Genomic DNA, 16,994 nt, shown 5'->3' with positions numbered 1-16,994 from the left:
TCCATGTGTGTAGCTCTGGTGAAGAAACTAAAACAACTCCCATTATCTAAATTTAAATTGATTTAAATTTTGAATTGTGACAACAATGTGTTCAAATAAATTATTTAAAATCAGGAATCCAAAAGTGTAATTTGGGAATGCCACAAGGGTCCATGTTAGGCTCACCTTTCTGTTTATACAGTTGAAACCAGAAGTTTAAACACACTATATAGAAAGACACATACACTTTTTTTTGCTACAAATGCCTTGGCTTAGTTACACCAGTTCTGTCAGGAGGAAAGAGACAAAATTTCTGCCAACTATTGTGAGAATCTTGTGGAAGGATATCCAAAACATTTGACCCAAGTTGTACAGTTTAAAGTCAATGGTACCAAATACTAATGAAATGTATGCAACATATGACTTTGAAGAAAGAAATGAAAATTTTTTTCTTTATTCTTTCTTTAAAATCCTTCTTGTTATTCTGGGATTTAGCAAATACAAATAATTTTGGTAATGGTAACTGATAGGAAAAGTTTAGTTTGATTTCATGTCAGACAATGAGAAAAAAAAGCCTATGTGTTTTTGTATATAGTGTATGTTAACTTCGGGTTTTAACTGTACATGATTTGCCAGAATTTTGAATCAACATCAACTGCCAAATATATGCAGTTGACACAGTCGTTTATGTAGCAGAAACCAGGGACTAGAGCTGCAAATGAGCCTGTGGCTACACGCCTTATGGACATGGATACGGGTTACCTATTTGGTGGAAATGTTTAATTGTACTATCCCTTTCAAATAAACCAACCAACCAAATAAACCAAAAATCAACCTCCTACAGGAAAAATCTTATCATATAGCCAAAACATAACCAAAAATGTCTCGGCAGCGCAAAGAAAATGTATACACAATAAAGACCAACCACACAAATTACAGATCCATCGATATACACTGTCTGGCCAAAAAAAAGTCAACACCTGGGTTTAACTAAGCAAGTAGGTACGAGCCTGTAGGTCGAGTCAGGTCTAGGTTCAGCAACAGTATGTGCTCAAAGAATGAGGTCAGCTGACTACCTGAATATACTGAATGACCAGGTTATTCTATGAATGGATTTTTTTCTTCCCTGATGGCACAGGCATATTCCAAGATGACAATGCCACGATTAATCGGACTCAAATTGTGACAGAGTGGTTCAGGAGCATGAGACATCATTTTCACACATGGATTGTCCACCACAGAGTCCAGACCTTAACCCCATTGAGAATCTTTGGGATGTGCTCGAGAAGGCTTTGCGCAGCGGACATCTATGCAAGATCTTGGTGAAAAATTAATGCAACCCTGGATGGAAATAAATCTTGTGACCTTGCAGAAGCTTATCGAAACAATGCCACAGCAAATGTGTGCCGTAATCAAAGCTAAAGGCGGTCCAACAAAATATTTGAGTGTGTGACCTTTTTTTTTGGTGGTGTAGTAAATAGGCAGGCAGTGTAGTAAATATCGTGACAGGCCGATTGCTATGGAACCTACGTGGACAGCAGAGGTATTACACATACCCACAAAAAACAGTAATACTACTTTATACTTTTATTTGGATGTTTACAACATACATTTCTTCATTTATCGCAAAAGAAAAACAAAATCTGTCAACTGGACATAACATTGTAGGAGTGAAGATGTTTCGCTGCTCATCCAAACCACTTCTTCAGTTCTGGTGGACACTGCCTTATATCTACCGAAGGGAGGAGCTAACTACACTGAGACTCAAAACTGCTATTGTCTGATGGAGTTATAGATACCAAAGCCAAACCCAAAGCAAAACAAAGAAAACAAAGAGAAGAATAGGGCTAGCCAGGATGCTAGTAGGTGTGAGTGGCTAAATAGGACTCAGGCACAGTGTACACTTAGGGTAGCACAATAGATTGAGTCTACAAACAGAGTTTAGACAATAGGAGTTTTGAGTCTGACCAGAACTGAAGAAGTGGCTTGGATGTCTTGAATCCTACAATGTTTTGTCTAGTTGGCAGATTTTACTATTCTTTTGTGATGGATCAGACCTGAGGGATTTCACAGATTTTTTTTTCCCATTTACTTTTTACAGCTCATATTGCTGTTGAATCTGGTGCAGTCAGGACTCACCTTTGCACGTCTTGCCGTCGGGTTGCAGGGTGAATCCCACGGGGCAGCTACAGCGCACCCCAGTGGCTGTGTCCTTGCATGTCCGGTCGCAGCCGCCGTTGTTCACCGCGCACGTTTCTGTTCAGACGACAAGAAGATGGTCACTTACTCACACCATGGTGACCGGGCTGAGGGGCGGGGTTACAGAAGGTCCATGCACAGACAGCAGTGTTCTGTGCACGTCTCCATGGCGACCGGGTTGAGGGGCAGGGTTACAGGAGGTCCTTGCACAGACAGCAGTGTTTTGTGCACATCTCCATGGCAACCAGGCTGAGGGGCGGGGTTAAAGGAGTTCCATGCAGAGACAGCAGTGTTCTCACAAAGTCAGCGTGACGCTGTGTCTTTGTGCCTGTTTTCAAATGGTCCAGGTCTGAAGCGGAAATAACACCAGGAAGACTGTATTTCCTTATTGTTTCTACTTCCTGTCACTGTTGGCCAATCACAGCAAGATGGCTTTAACTGTCAACCAATCACCTGTCAAGTTATTACTTACTTATTCCTGTGTTTCAGCCACAGTTCTGAAACGGAAATACAACCAGGAACACCGTATTCCCTCATTATTTCTATTTCCTGTCACTGTCAATCGCAGCCCACTACCTTGACTCTTAACCAAACAGCTGCCAGGTTATTCACATAAATGCACTCTCTCTCCCCTACTGCTTCCTACTGTGTGAAGGGGAGATGCAACCTAGAAGAATGTATTTCCTCATTGTCCCTCCCTTCTGTCACTCTCAGCCAGTCAAAACCTAAACTAGTCATCGACCGTCAAACTTAACAAAATGATATTGTATTTTAAACACATTTTCAATTGACAGATACAAATGAATACTCTAATCCTAACACCTTTATCTTGTTAAATGGATGTTTAAGCAACGAGAAATAGGTCTTACCTGTTAAAGGTCTGGCATAGATAGAGGAATTCTGTTTTACAACTCAGCTCTACTTCTGGTGGTGTTGTTTTTTTCTTTTTCTTTTTTTTTCAGAATCAGGCAGAATCAGGCATGAAAACCTGTCGTTTGAACTCTGACTGCATATTCACGGGTTTCAACTTCCTATTAAAGGTGACATTTTAAGGGCTTTTTACTATTATGATATATGATATTTTGTTGTTAATCGCTATGACAACTGTCCATTTTTCATCATTCTGAAAACAACACATAGTTGGCTGTGGCTCTGGCTCCCTCCACACTCCGTAGTAGTGCTTGTATATTTTCCTGGTCGGTTGCGTTCTTCGGTTGGCAGGATAAGTGAAAATGGCCGACGCTGATCCCAACTCAAACAGCGGCTCCTGGCTCGTACCTGGCCCTTTGGGAGGAGGAGTGCTGAGATCCTGAAATCTGAGCATTACTCCTGTTTGTTTAAAAGCTCCAATCCACCTCGAATGAAAGTGGGCTTTATAAGGAGTATTAAAGGGCCTGTAGCCGATATTTTCCATGTATCTGAGCAAAATGTGTCCTGCCCCAGTACATATATATTGTATCAGCAGTCGAAATGAGGTCGAAATAAGTCCACTGTGTACTGTCTGCATCTAATGATGAAGCGTCAGTGTTTGGTTAGCATGCTAGTTGCTGTTAGCTTTACCCTGATGGTAAAACTCTGCTCTAATCTCTGAGAGTTGTGAAAAGTGCTTACAAACTCATTGTGGTAAATAATTAAAATGCTCTGAATGCATAAGTTAAGTGAGGAATAACTTTAGACCACTGTTTAAAATGAACTAGTTTTGTTTTTCATGTTTTTAAGATGGTAAAAATCAGGTACAGAGACTAAGCTAACATGATGGCACTGTGGTCCCTCCCTTTACGTTCAGTTGTTTAGTTTATGTAATGTAAAAATCACATATTATGTTATTGGTTTCTTCTGCATCTGTATCTGAAGGTCCTATATTGCACAAAATTGACTCAAACATATACCTGGAGTTGTGTTTTGTTTCATTCACACATTTGAGCAACCCTTTATTATAAGTCTGTCTACATATCCAAAGCTCAAAATGCTCTGTTCCACCATGTTTTGTCATGAATCGTTACTTTTCATGTTAACAGCTCTTTTTATCCAAATGATTCTAGTGAAGTTTAAAAACACAGTGGAGCACTTCCTGTATGAGCACATGCCATCACAAGGTGGAGTGTTTTTTGTTTGAGAGAAGAGCTCAGTTTAAACATGTATGGTTTGTGTGTTAAAAGTGTGAATGAAACAAAACACAACTTCAGGTATGTTTGTGCTGAGGAAACTAGAACAGAGGTCAGATAATAGAGTCATATGGGACCTTTAAAGAACTACTGGATAGAGCAGTTCAGAATACCATTCCAGATCCATACGTCTTTGTAAGTTTTGTAAAACTGTCTAGGCTCTAGACTTAAACAAATTCTGGCTGTGAAGCAGGAGTGCTGACAACTAAGTCACTGTGTTGTAATATATGTCTTCAGATTCATCTGTGCTACATGACCTCTGCTCCATCTGACCTCGTCCTCAGCTCCATCTGACCCTCTTCTCTAGCTCTGCTCCTCTGGCTCTGCTCCTGTCTGCTGCTCCTGTTCTTTACTTAAGACCAAATTAAATTCAAATGTTGTCAGAGATCATGCTGAGTCCGTGCTCATCCAGAGGTCATCACATTTACATAATGTCCATTCAAAATGCAGCGTCACAAACAGCAGAGCTGTGGTCTGTGTGGGGTCACTGCACTCAGGGCCTAACTACAGCTGCACCCTCCACACTTCAGAGAACACACACAATACTATGTGAGTCAAGTAGGTTTCATATTGATATCAACATTCGCTGAGGGTGTGAGGCTAACTGGAGGCACAGCTCTGTCAGAAGAGCTTTGTTTCAACACAATCTGACCATAAAGAACTGACTTAGCGGAACTACAACAGGTGAGCTAATTTGTGCTGTTCAGCAAGTCCCTCTCAAATAACATTACAGTCACAAACTAGCTAGCATTATCCAACATTTTTTTATTTGCTCACTCTCACGTTTTTGTTGAAAATCAACACTTTTGGATTTTTCTTGAGTTTTTGGCTATGTTTGGTAGTATTTGCTAATCTGTGAATGATGTCACTATGGTAACTGATGAACATTCCACCATACACATAAATGTAGAACCCTAGTGTGGATTTGCCTGGCTGTTTGAGTCTGCCCTGTGGAGGCAAGTCCCTGTGCTGCCGGGATCTATGCATCATATTCTTTCCTCTGTTTGCACCTCTCTGCGCTAGCTTGTCCTGGTTGTGAGGAGCAGAAGCTAAATCTAGTACAAATCATCTCTTCTTTTGTAAGATTAATGGATTTGTACATGGTCCCTGACAAATAAAGAATACACAAAATTAAATTGGAGATGTCATCTCTTTCTGTCAGGGTCTAAGCATCAAAGTCTATCTGTACTATTTACTATACACTCTCTGGATCTGTTACCACTGTCTGATTGAGTCCATCCATGTGTACATGTCTGCTTGGGTTTGTTCTGTGGAGGCGAGTGCGTGTGTAGTGGTGGTTGGAGCCTGCTCTGTTCCCTGTCATTAAACTGGGCCCTGGGGTCAATTCTCTGTCACTCTGATTGATGTGATACAGCTCCACCTGCTCTAGCACAGTCCACAAACCCGAGCAAAATACAGGAAAATACAGGCACCGCTCGCTTATCTGCTTCAGAATACACCAGAAACTAAATCAACAAACTAAAACTCCACAAATGTTGAACCTTCGCATTATCAGTTTGGGATTGGCTCCACAAATTTGTCATATTAATCTTATGGCTTAAAGTCCATTGACAACACTCACTACTTTAGAGTTGAAAAAGGGCTCCACTTTCTGAATATATTGTGAAAAAATCATTTTGACTTTTCTTTATTTAAACTGACAGAGAAGATGCTCAACTTTGTGCCAGTTTTTGTTCCATGTGGATACACCCAGAAATTACAGAGATATTAACCATAAACCAGGTCAACACATCTGTAACCTGGCAGTTACACAGCAAACTCCATATGAGAGTTCTGACCTGTTTCAGCTCAGGTTCTATGTAGTGAGGTAAAAATGTATTTAGTCCACCAACAATTGTGCAAGTTCTCCCACTTAAAAAGATGAGAAAGGCCTGCAATTTTCATCATAGGTACACTTCAACTGATACAAAGTGGGAAAAAAAAAATCAGAAAATGCCATTGTCTGATTTTTAAAGAATTTATCTGCAAATTATGGTGGAAAATAAGTATTTGGTCAATAACAAAAGTTCATCTCAATACTTTGTTATATATCCTTTGTTGGCAATGACAGAGGTCAACCATCTCCACAAGGTTTTCACACACTGTTGCTGGTAGTTTGGCCCATTCCTCCTGCAGATCTCCTCTAGACCAGTGATGTTTTGGGGCTGTCACTTGGCAACACGGACTTGCAACTCCTTCCATAAATTTTCTATGGGGTTGGGATCTGGACACTAGCTAGGCCACTTCAGGACCTTGAAATGCTTCTTACAAAGCCACTCCTTTGTTGCCCGGGCGGTGTGTTTGGGATCATTGTCATGCTGAAAGACCCAACCACGTTTCATCTTCAATGCCCTTGCTAATGGAAGGAGGTTTTCACTTAAAATCTCACAATAAATGGTCCCATTCATTCTTTCCTTTACACGAATCAGTCGCTCTGGTCCCTTTGCAGAAAAGCAGCCCCAAAGCATGATGTTTCCACCCCCATGCTTCACAGTAGGTATGGTGTTCTTTGTATGCAATTCAGCATTCTTTCACCTCCAAACACGACAAGTTGAGTTTTAACCAAAAAGTTGTATTTTGGTTTCATCTGACCATATGACATTCTCCCAATCCTCTTCTCCCATCCAAATGCTCTCTAGCAAAGTTCAGACAGGCCTGGACATGTACTGGCTCAAGCAGGGGGACAGGTCTGGCACTGCAGGATTTGAGTCCCTGGTGGCGTAGTGTGTCACTGATTGTAGCCTTTGTTACTTTGGTCCCAGCTCTCTACAGGTCATTCACTAGGAACCCCGTGGTTCTGGGATTTTTGCTCACCGTTCTTGTGAGTATTTTGATCCCATGGGGTAAGATCTTGCATGGAGCCCCAGATCGAGGGAGATTAAGGAAGACATACAAGACCACTGGGTCTTTTTCTAATAATTGTTCCCACAGTTGATTTCTTCACACCAAGCTGCTTTTATACTGATAACGAGTTCAAACAGGTGCCATTAATACAAGTAACGAGTGGAGGATAGAGGAGCCTCTTGAAGAAGAAGAAGTTACAGGTCTGTGAGAGACAGAAATCTTATTTTACCGAAGAATTTACCAATTAATTCATTAAAAATCCTACAATGTGATTTCCTGGATTCTTTCTCCCCATTCTGTCTCTCATAGTTGATGTGAACCTATGATAACAATTATAGGCCTCTCTCATCTTTTTAAGTGGGGGAACTTGCACAATTTATTGAATACTTTTTTGGCCCACTGTATCTATGTTTATGGCGGAATGTTCAGCAGTTACCATGGTGACACAATACACACATTAGATTGTCTGAAAACTCAAGAACAACTGTACAATTGAATACAAAAAGGTGACAGTGACTAATTGAAAAGCTGTTGTCTAATGCTAGCTAACTTGTGGCTGCAATGTTATTTGAGAGGGATTTGCTGACCAGCACAAATCAGTTCACCTCTTGTAGTTCAGCTAAGTTCAGATTCAGATCTATCAGAGCCTCAGGTAGAGCAGTGCCTCAATAGGCCTTTTCTTAACTGTGAGGCAGGTTAGATCACAGTCTGTAGATCAGACATGGGCAAACTACGGCCCGGGGGCCACACAAGGCCCTTTGGGCTTATTAATCTGGCCCACCAAACATGACCAAACTATATTAAAATAGATAAGGGTAAACCAGTTCAGTTTACCTTTTCAAGTTGTTGATCTTTTGGCACTGGATAAACCTGAAAGTGAGTTTTTCTGTGTTTATTTAACAAAAAAAAGTATAAATTAATTATTAATTTAATTAATGCATTTGAAAAATAAAGACAAAAAAAAATGTATAATGAGCCTTGCATATTCCTGCTTTGCTACATGTTACAGGCCAAAAGTCTAGAGTAATATATACACATATGTGTGTGTGTGTGTGTGTGTGTGTGTGTATATATATATATATATATATATATATATATATATATATATATATATATATATATATATATATATATATATATATATATATATATATATATATATATATATATATATATATATATATATCCTAGCCCAGCCCCTCTGTCAAATTTTAGAACCCATTGTGGCCTGTGTGTCAAAAAGTTTGCCCACCCCTGCTGTAGATTCTTCTGCACCCGTCTCTGCACCCATCTCTGCACCCGTCTGTCAGCGCGACCCACCCACGTCTCACCCACGTCTCTCTTCATCTGTGTCGGAGTTTATTTGAAGTGCATTGCCACCACCAAACCACAAGTCTAACGCTCACACATGTGCAGCACATGGGCTCTTCAGATCTGTGTGAGACTCAGCAGCTGTAAGCTCCTCTCTCACATTCTATCAGGAATGGGCAAGATATTGGTTCTAGAACCAGTCGTTATCAATTCTTGATACTGATATTTAATTGTGAGATTTTTTGTACTTCCTCAATCTGTGCCCTTTTTGGCCAGACTAATGACTCAAAATGTAAGCAAAAGAGGATTATAAGGCTGTATGTGGCACAAACATGTAGACACCACAAAGCCACAAGGGAACATTGAACATTTTACACAAATCAGCCTACTTTACATAATACTTAGAGCAGACTTAGAAATGGGATTCTCACTTAACTAGAAGTGCAGGTCTGGTTGTTCAGGTCTGGTTCTGCGGGTCTGATTCTGCCGGTCTGATATGCCTGATTATTCGCCAAACAAACTACTACAAAGTTGGTAGCTGATTCCATTATTATACTGGATCATACTGGGCTTTAAGGTCCAATACTTGTGTGGATGATTTGATCTGGTTTGATGGTCAGATAGAGTGAGGTATTTTTGGTGGTCAGATGGTGTGAGGTGGGTTCAGTGGTCAGATGGAGGGAGGTGAGTTTGATGGTCAGATGGAGGGAGGTGAGTTTGATGGTCAGATGGTGTGAGGTGGGTTTGGTGGTCAGATGGTGTGAGGTGAGTTTGATGGTCAGATGGAGGGAGGTGAGTTTGATGGTCAGATGGAGGGAGGTGAGTTTGATGGTCAGATGGTGGGAGGTGGGTTTGATGGTCAGATGGTGTGAGGTGAGTTTGATGGTCAGATGGAGGGAGGTGAGTTTGATGGTCAGATGGTGGGAGGTGGGTTTGGTGGCACTGGTGGTTGGTAATTTCTGATGTTTGATGTTCCTCAAGAGTTTTCCATCCAAGATGTTGAAGCATGGAGCATAGATTATGGATGCACGAATACCAATTTTTGGTATTGAATATCTGCAAAAAATACTGGAAAATTAACTGGGTATCAGGTATCGTTCCATGACGGTTCAGCTGATATCGTGAATGTACTATATAGAGGCTGATTTTGGCCCAGAATGTTTCATAATATTTTAACTTTTCTTCATCCAAAGCTGTTCAGTCATGATGTAAAGGATAAATAACAGTTACAGAGCACTATTGGATCTCTGTAGAATAAGTTACCTGTGTTTGAAGGAATTAAGAGACATTTTCTATCCGTACCCTGGTATCGGCTCATATCGGGCATGGGCAGATACTCTAAGTGAAAGTATCCATACTGAACTGAAAAAGCTGGATAGGGACATCCTTAGCATAGATGTTTCACTGCTTTTTGGATCATATTCAGAGGTTCCAAAATGTGCTAGCAGTCAGTAAGCAGGGTCCTTCTTGTCTTTGCCTCTCTTCCACTGGGCAGCTGCAGTCTTCATTCTAATGTTCATCCACAAAGACAGCGCCCTGAGCAGACACCCTGACGATGGTGTCATATCTCACGTGTGGCTGCTTGTTTTTCTATAGCTCCTCAGCCATATTTGTCTTAGAATTAGCGTTCAATAAGTAAAATATACAAAATAGATTTTTAGGGGCTCGACACTATCATCTGGGGGAGAATAACGACGCATGACTATGACTCTTTATGAATAATAATTATGTTTAATTATCCTGTTTTGTTTACTATGCTGTTAAAATGGCTAGTGGTTCAGAGAATGGACCAACTAGAGATCCCTGGGTGCACCCACTGCTCCTGACCCAGTGGGATTGAAGGATGGGTCAAATGTGCAAATGTGGGAACAATGTACCTAACCAGTCATGACAACTCATTTTGAAATATGAAATAAATATAGAAGATAAACATATAGATGGAACATATAGTTAATATATAGTTATTTTATAGTCTAAGACAAGACAAATCTATGACATAAGTGAGTGTTGTAGGGAGTACTATCTATGACATAAGGTGAGTGTTGTACAGTATGGAGTATAGTATGGATGCAGTCCTGTATCACTCACTGTTTGAGTGGAGCTGTGGGAGGTTGTTGGTGGCTGTTGGAGAATGCTCCTCTGTCCCTGTGTTTCTGGGTGGGCTGTTGTTTACAGTCCCAGAGCAGCGTCAGAGCCCTGTACTTTACACTGTCAGATCTCACACTTGTTTGGTCTCACACAAGCAGTGTCTTTGGTGAGATGTAGTAGTGGTGCTATAATAGTCTGCACTTATGTTCAGTGGAGCAAACGTCAGCTGAACTGGTGTACACAACAGTGATGGGAAAAATGCTAAAATACTTTGAAAATGCTAAAACTAGTATTGAAACTGCTCATTTGAGCATGTATTAATACTAAAAAAAACACATTAACAGGATAAAATTTGAGCTTTCCTGTTTTTGTGTAATTTTGAGCTTAGCAGAACATTTTCATCACCACTGTGGTATCGCACCCTCAGATCTTCAGGCAACATGCTCCTTCAGGTCCCCCCCCCCCCACTAGGTTCCGTACAATGGGGGACCGAGCTGTACCACGACTCTGGAACTGCTTCCCTGTCCAGCTGAGAGCCACACAGAGCCTGGATTTTTTTTTTTTTTTTTTTTAAAGCTAATCTAAATACATTTTTATTTAGAAAAATGTATTGTTGATGTTTTTAGCTTTTAGCAATTAGTATTTTAAAGTTCTTTCTTGTTGTAGCACTCTGGGATTTTGTTGAATGAAGAGTGCATTATAAATAACATTTATTATTTATTATTATCGTAATCAGTAACGAGTTTTGAGTAAATTCCTTAGTATCGAAATTGTGTTTGAAATTTTTGTATCATGACATGCTAGTAGCTACAGAATATTGAGTAATGTATTCCGATACATTGTCCAATCAGAGTACTGTATTTTGAAAAATTAGCATAGATTTACATTAAAGTTTCATTTTATTATAGTCATAGACTGTATACGTAAATAGACATAGCTAACCTGCTAGCCGCTACTTTCCAAATGGGAAGTGATAATGGGCTGCAAAGTCTCCATTCGAACAAGATTCATTTTATCTTCTCCATCTGTGTAAAATATGATTGGCCTGTAGAATGTGGTGATCTCATCTGCATTAAATATGACTGGTTTATAGAATGTTGTGATGTGATTTGAAACCCAGGAATACTTCTGATAACATTGTTAATGAACCACTCACACAAACTTCTGCTTACATAAAATTCTTGAACTTCTGAATTCATCTGAAAATGAATGAATGACCTTTGACCTTTGAAAACAGGAAGTGCAAAGACACAGCAAACCTGGTACGACAAAGGTGACATTAGTGAAACCTGGAGGCACCATAGAGGGAGAGAGTGAGGGAGGAGAGAGCACTAGAACTGCACTGACACTAGTTTAAACCAAAACAAGAGTGACCAGGGAGGGGGCGGGAACAAGCACAAGCGCCATGGCAACACATAGAAAGGAAGAAAAGAGTTACCCATAAGTAGCCGGCGTTTCACCCGCTTGTCTACATCAGCTACTGACGAGGAATTCACCTCTGACCTCTCAATTGCAGCCTCATCTTTCTCTAAAACAACAAGGGACAAAGAGTGAGCAGGTTATGAGAAGCCCAGCGATCAGACCTCCAGCCCCTCCGCGCTTCAGCAAAACAAATGAAATAAAATAAAAATAAAAATAATGGAGCCACACAAAGCAAGAAGCCATAAAGCAGACCCCTGTTAGTGTGAGCGTTAGAACCACAACTACAAGGATGTATCCTCCAAAACCAGGAGACATGGGTGAGGTGATGGGGTGAGGCAGGTATGCAGGGGGAGGAGAGAGAGGGGAGGGGGGGGGGGGGGGGGCATAGACTGTATACAGTTGAAACCATAAGTTTCACTATACACTATATAAAAAAGACACATACGCTGTTTTGTTGGGTTTTTTTCCCTCACTGTCTGACATGAAATCAGACTAAACCTTTCCCGTTTTAGGTCAGTTAGGATTACCAAAATAATTTCTTACAGAAATTCTGTCAAAATAATGAGAGAAGGAGTTTTTTTATTACTTTCATTAAAGTTAGATGTTTACATCCGTTTCATTAGTATTTGGCATCATTGCCTTTAAACTGTATGACTTGGGTCAAATGTTTTGGATATCCTTCCACAATAGTTTTTAATTTTGGCCCATTCCTCCTGACTGAACTAGTGTAACTGAGCCAAGTTTGTAGGCCACCTTTCTCGGGTCTGCCCATAGATTTTCAATAGGATTGACATCAGGGCTTTGTGATGACCACTCCAAAACATTGACTTTGTTATTCTTAAGCCACTTTGTAACCAGTTTGGCAGTATGCTTTGTGTCATTGTCCATTTGGAAGACCTATTTGCACTCAAGCCGTAACTTCCTGGCTGATGTCTTGAGATATTGCTTCAGTATTTCCATATAATATTCTTTCTTTATGATGCCATCTATTTTGTGTGGTGCGCCAGTTCCCCCTGCAGCAAAACAATTCCACAACATGATGCTGCCACCCCAGTATTTCACAGTTGGGATGGTGTTCTCAAGCTTGCAAGCTTCCCCCTTTTTCCTCCAAACGTAACAATATTCATTATGGCCAAACAGTAAAATTTAAATTTTGTCAGACCACAGGACATGTCTCCAAAAATTAAGGTTGTTGTCCCTGCGTGCATTTCCAAACTGTAATCTGGCTTTTTTATGTTTCTTTTGGAGTACTGTAATGGCTTCTTCCTGGCAGAGTGGTCTTTCAGCCCATGTCGGTACAGTACTCGTTTTCTCTGTTCTTGAGTTGATATGCACATTTCGGATCTAATCATGTTAATTTCTGGGACACCGAACCCATCTCCTTCCTTAGCAGTATGATAGCGGGACATTCCCATGGGGACACCCTTGCGTATAATTGTTTGAACAGATGAACGTGGCATCTTCAGGCATCTAGAAATTGCACCCAAGGATGAACTGGACTTTTGCGAGTCTCTTCCTGATATCTTGGCTGATTTCTTTTGACTTTCCCATGATTTTACACATTGAAGCAGTGTCTTTCAGGCGTGCTTTCAAATAGACCCACAGGTGTTCCTCTAATTAATTCAGATGTTGTCAATAAACCTATTAAAAGCTTCTAAAGATCTGACATCATCATCTGGGTTTTCCCAAATTGTTTAAAGACATAATAATCTTACTGCATGTAAACTGACTTTGAAGAAAGTAATGAAAAATTGTCTATAAAAATCCTCCCATTATTCTGTCATTTAGCAAATACAAATAATTTTGGTAATCCTAATTGATCTAAAAGAGGAAAAGTTTAGTCTGATTTCATGTCAGACAGTGAGGAAATAAAAATGTATGTGACATTTTATATATATAGCTACCCAACACGTTAAAATAGGAAGTAAGCATGAGTGCAATTCTGCTCCATCAACTCCAATTCATTTTCTATATAAAAAGCGTGGCCCCTCTCTCTGTCACTGCTGCTGTCAGGCTCATCATTCTGACTTTAAAATGTTGGTTTTAACCCGCTCTACATGATGCTGGTGTTTTTATTTCACCATTTTGTCCCTAAATAAAGATATGAACATTAATAACAGACCAATCAGGTGCCTTGTTTCCTGAAGGTCACTCCCACTAGCATTAGCAACAGGTCTGAATGGCAGCGTTGCTAAGTGGGCTGCGTACTTTCTACAACCTCACACCTGACTGGCTCTTTCATTGCTATGGTACACGCAGTCGGAACTCCAAATATGGAAATTAGCTCCACATTAGTCGCCATCACTACTAGCCTAGACTGGCTTCATTTGGCTAGAGCCGAACGGTGTTCCTAAAGTCACAGTCCCTCAGTCCACTTCTTTCTATAAGGGACGCATGGAGCTGTTGTGAGTAAAGCCCAGTTTCCACTCAGCACTAAAGTGCCACTTCTGACCTGTCCTGGCGCCTTGGTGCCAGTCTGGGATGGTAGTTCAGTGAGTTTACTGCGGTTCAACCCACCAGTGAGTGACAGGCCAGCTTAACCAATCACAGTGAAGTGTGCACGCTCTTAAAGCCTCTTGAATGCAAGAACAGTGTTCAAATTGACCTAGTAATCAAGATTTTATGAAGATTATGGTAGTATTACAGGGCGGCTAACAGTACTGGGCATTTATTAAATGGGTTCTTGCAGTTTAGTAGATTGCTCATGATGCTACAGACACATCGTTTTATTATTAAAACCAACAAGATGTTCTCTGAACCCCCGAGTGGAAACATGGGTTATACAGCCGCCCTGGTTTGCGAGTCTGGAACTGAAACACGGACCAGGGGGATCTCACACATGCACGGAGTGATGGGTCAGACAGGACGGCATGGTGGACACATAGATGGAGAGATGGGGCGGAGGAGAGTGGAGGAGGGTGGAGGGGGGCAAAGGAGGGTGGAGGGGGATGGAGGAGGGGGATGGAGGAAGAGGACGGAGGACGGTGGAGGAGACGGGTGAGGGTGGAGGTGAAGGGCGGAAGAGGCGTAGGGGAGGCATAGGAGGGCGAAGGGCACATGCAGAAACAGCAGGAGGAGAGTCTGGGATCGCTGGTTGCCTGTTTGTCATTTACGTGGACACAGATTTGAACTTTTGACCAAGTCCCTGAGCAGAGAAAGAGAGGAGACTGTCCATGCTCATGTGTGAAGTGTGTGTGGTTGTCATGGTGAGCAGTGTGTACGGTTGTCATGGTGAGAGGGTGTGTGGTTGTCATGATGAGTGGTGTGTACGGTTGTAATGGTGAGAAGGTGTGTGGTTTTTATGGTGAGTGGTGTGCGCGGTTGTCATGGAGAAGGGTGGGATGACCTTCTGCTGTCTCAACCTGAGGTGTCGTATAAAAGACTAACTGGGGCAAGTACCATCGACATTCAAAGATGCAAAATTGTCTTTGCTCCTGGAAATTGCCGCTGCTCCTGGAGTTCAATCAAATGCTCCCTCACAGACAAATGAACGGTGAAACCAGTCCCCATGTTAAAGTATAGCTTATGTTTATTTCATGATGTTTGTGTCTTGCTTTCCTCATAGTCATGTAAAAGATGAGGTTTAGTGTCACTAGATATTGACAAGAACCACACGAGGTCACAAATGTGTGTTAGCCATTAGCTCAGATGATGCTAATTCTGATCTAAAATAAAACACAAAAGGTTTACACACTCAAAATTTTCAATGAAGCTCTGACACTGGTGATGGGTTAGTACCAGCTAAGACTCTTTTTGCGGGCTAATGCTCACAGCTACAGGAGAAGATACAGGGGACTGGTTCTGGTGTTCCAAAATCTCCCTGGACTAGCCGAGTTGCAAAAGTGGATGACAGCATTAGTATTGAACGCCATGTGTGCTGATTATATGTCTATGGCAAGGACCCCTAGGGATGATACTGACTGTAGGAGCGCAAGAGCGAAGCCAAAGAGTGGAGCCACAGAGTTTGTAACAGCAAACTAAGCCGTTCATCCTCCACAAACACGACTGGGAAGCATCTTAGAGCAAAAAACTACTCCAGTTCTAACTAAAGGCTAAACCATTGTGAGCGTCTGGGCCCTAAGGCCTTGGCAATGTAAAGTGTGACAGCACAGAGCCAATGTTCTGAATTCCACTGTCATGATTTTGTCCCTAAATCAAGATATGAACATTAATAACAGGCCAATGGGGTGCCATTTTTACCCAAGGTTGCTCCCGGTAGCGTTAGCAACAGGTTTTATTGACAGCATTGCTAAGGGAAGGGTCTCTTTGGTTGCGCACTCTCATTTTTAAATATGGGACCTGGTTGCAGATTAACCACTATAACTGCTAGCCTCAATGAGCTTCATTTGGCAGGTGCTGAACACTTTAGGTGACGTCAAATTCCCTAGTCCACTTCTTTATACAGTCTATGCTTTATACTTAAACAATCACATTGCTCTGTGCACGGTAAATACTCTGAGAGGTTCAGATGTAACGTGAAACAGATGGAGGAGGGGCCACTCTCCTGAAGTGGTGCTGGACTCGGGGCCTGGAATGAGAAAGAGGGCAGAGGAGACAAAGAGGGCTGAGGTAAAGCTCCACTCTTCTGCCTCTTATGGAGTCTGTTCATCAGACCCTAAAGCTTGTCAAAATGGCACCAGATGCCGCTAATTGAAGCCTTTGTATTTGAGGCCAGACGCTTGAAACTTGTTGATGTGCAGAGAAAGTTTCACAGAAAGTTCAGATTTTTAAACTCAAACGTGTGAAAGCTAAAGATGCACTGCAGACTCATTGGACTAGCCTAAATGTGTGTCCCCCATAGACTATGGATGTAAACCCGACACCCTGACGCCGCAGTCTGAACACATTGTTAGTTTCTTGTTGTCTCTAAATTAGATCGATCAGAGCTAGCGCTAATGCCAGCGTCCTCTGATGAGAATGCCCTGTGTCTGGAGCTCCACAGATTCACACTGATCCAGTCTCTAAAAATAACTTTCTGGTCACTAC

At 41.4% G+C, this 16,994-nt stretch overlaps 1 protein-coding gene across 1 annotated transcript in view; it reads right to left on the bottom strand.

Moving 5' to 3' along the window:
• scube1 (signal peptide, CUB domain, EGF-like 1) overlaps window positions 1-16,994 on the bottom strand; it is a 138,847-nt gene that overhangs the window by 44,852 nt on the left and 77,001 nt on the right. Inside the window, exons 7-8 of the mRNA XM_055225720.1 lie at window positions 12,025-12,114; window positions 2,119-2,235 (exon numbers count right to left, since the gene is read on the bottom strand). Coding sequence (XP_055081695.1) covers window positions 2,119-2,235; window positions 12,025-12,114 — 207 coding nt within the window. The remainder of the gene's footprint in view (window positions 1-2,118; window positions 2,236-12,024; window positions 12,115-16,994) is intronic.

The sequence above is a fragment of the Periophthalmus magnuspinnatus genome, chromosome 12 (genome assembly GCF_009829125.3).
Source record: "Periophthalmus magnuspinnatus isolate fPerMag1 chromosome 12, fPerMag1.2.pri, whole genome shotgun sequence".
Lineage (NCBI taxonomy): Eukaryota > Metazoa > Chordata > Actinopteri > Gobiiformes > Gobiidae > Periophthalmus > Periophthalmus magnuspinnatus.
The sequence above is the reverse complement of the archived record's forward strand: the minus strand, read 5'-3'. Positions and strand labels throughout refer to the sequence as shown.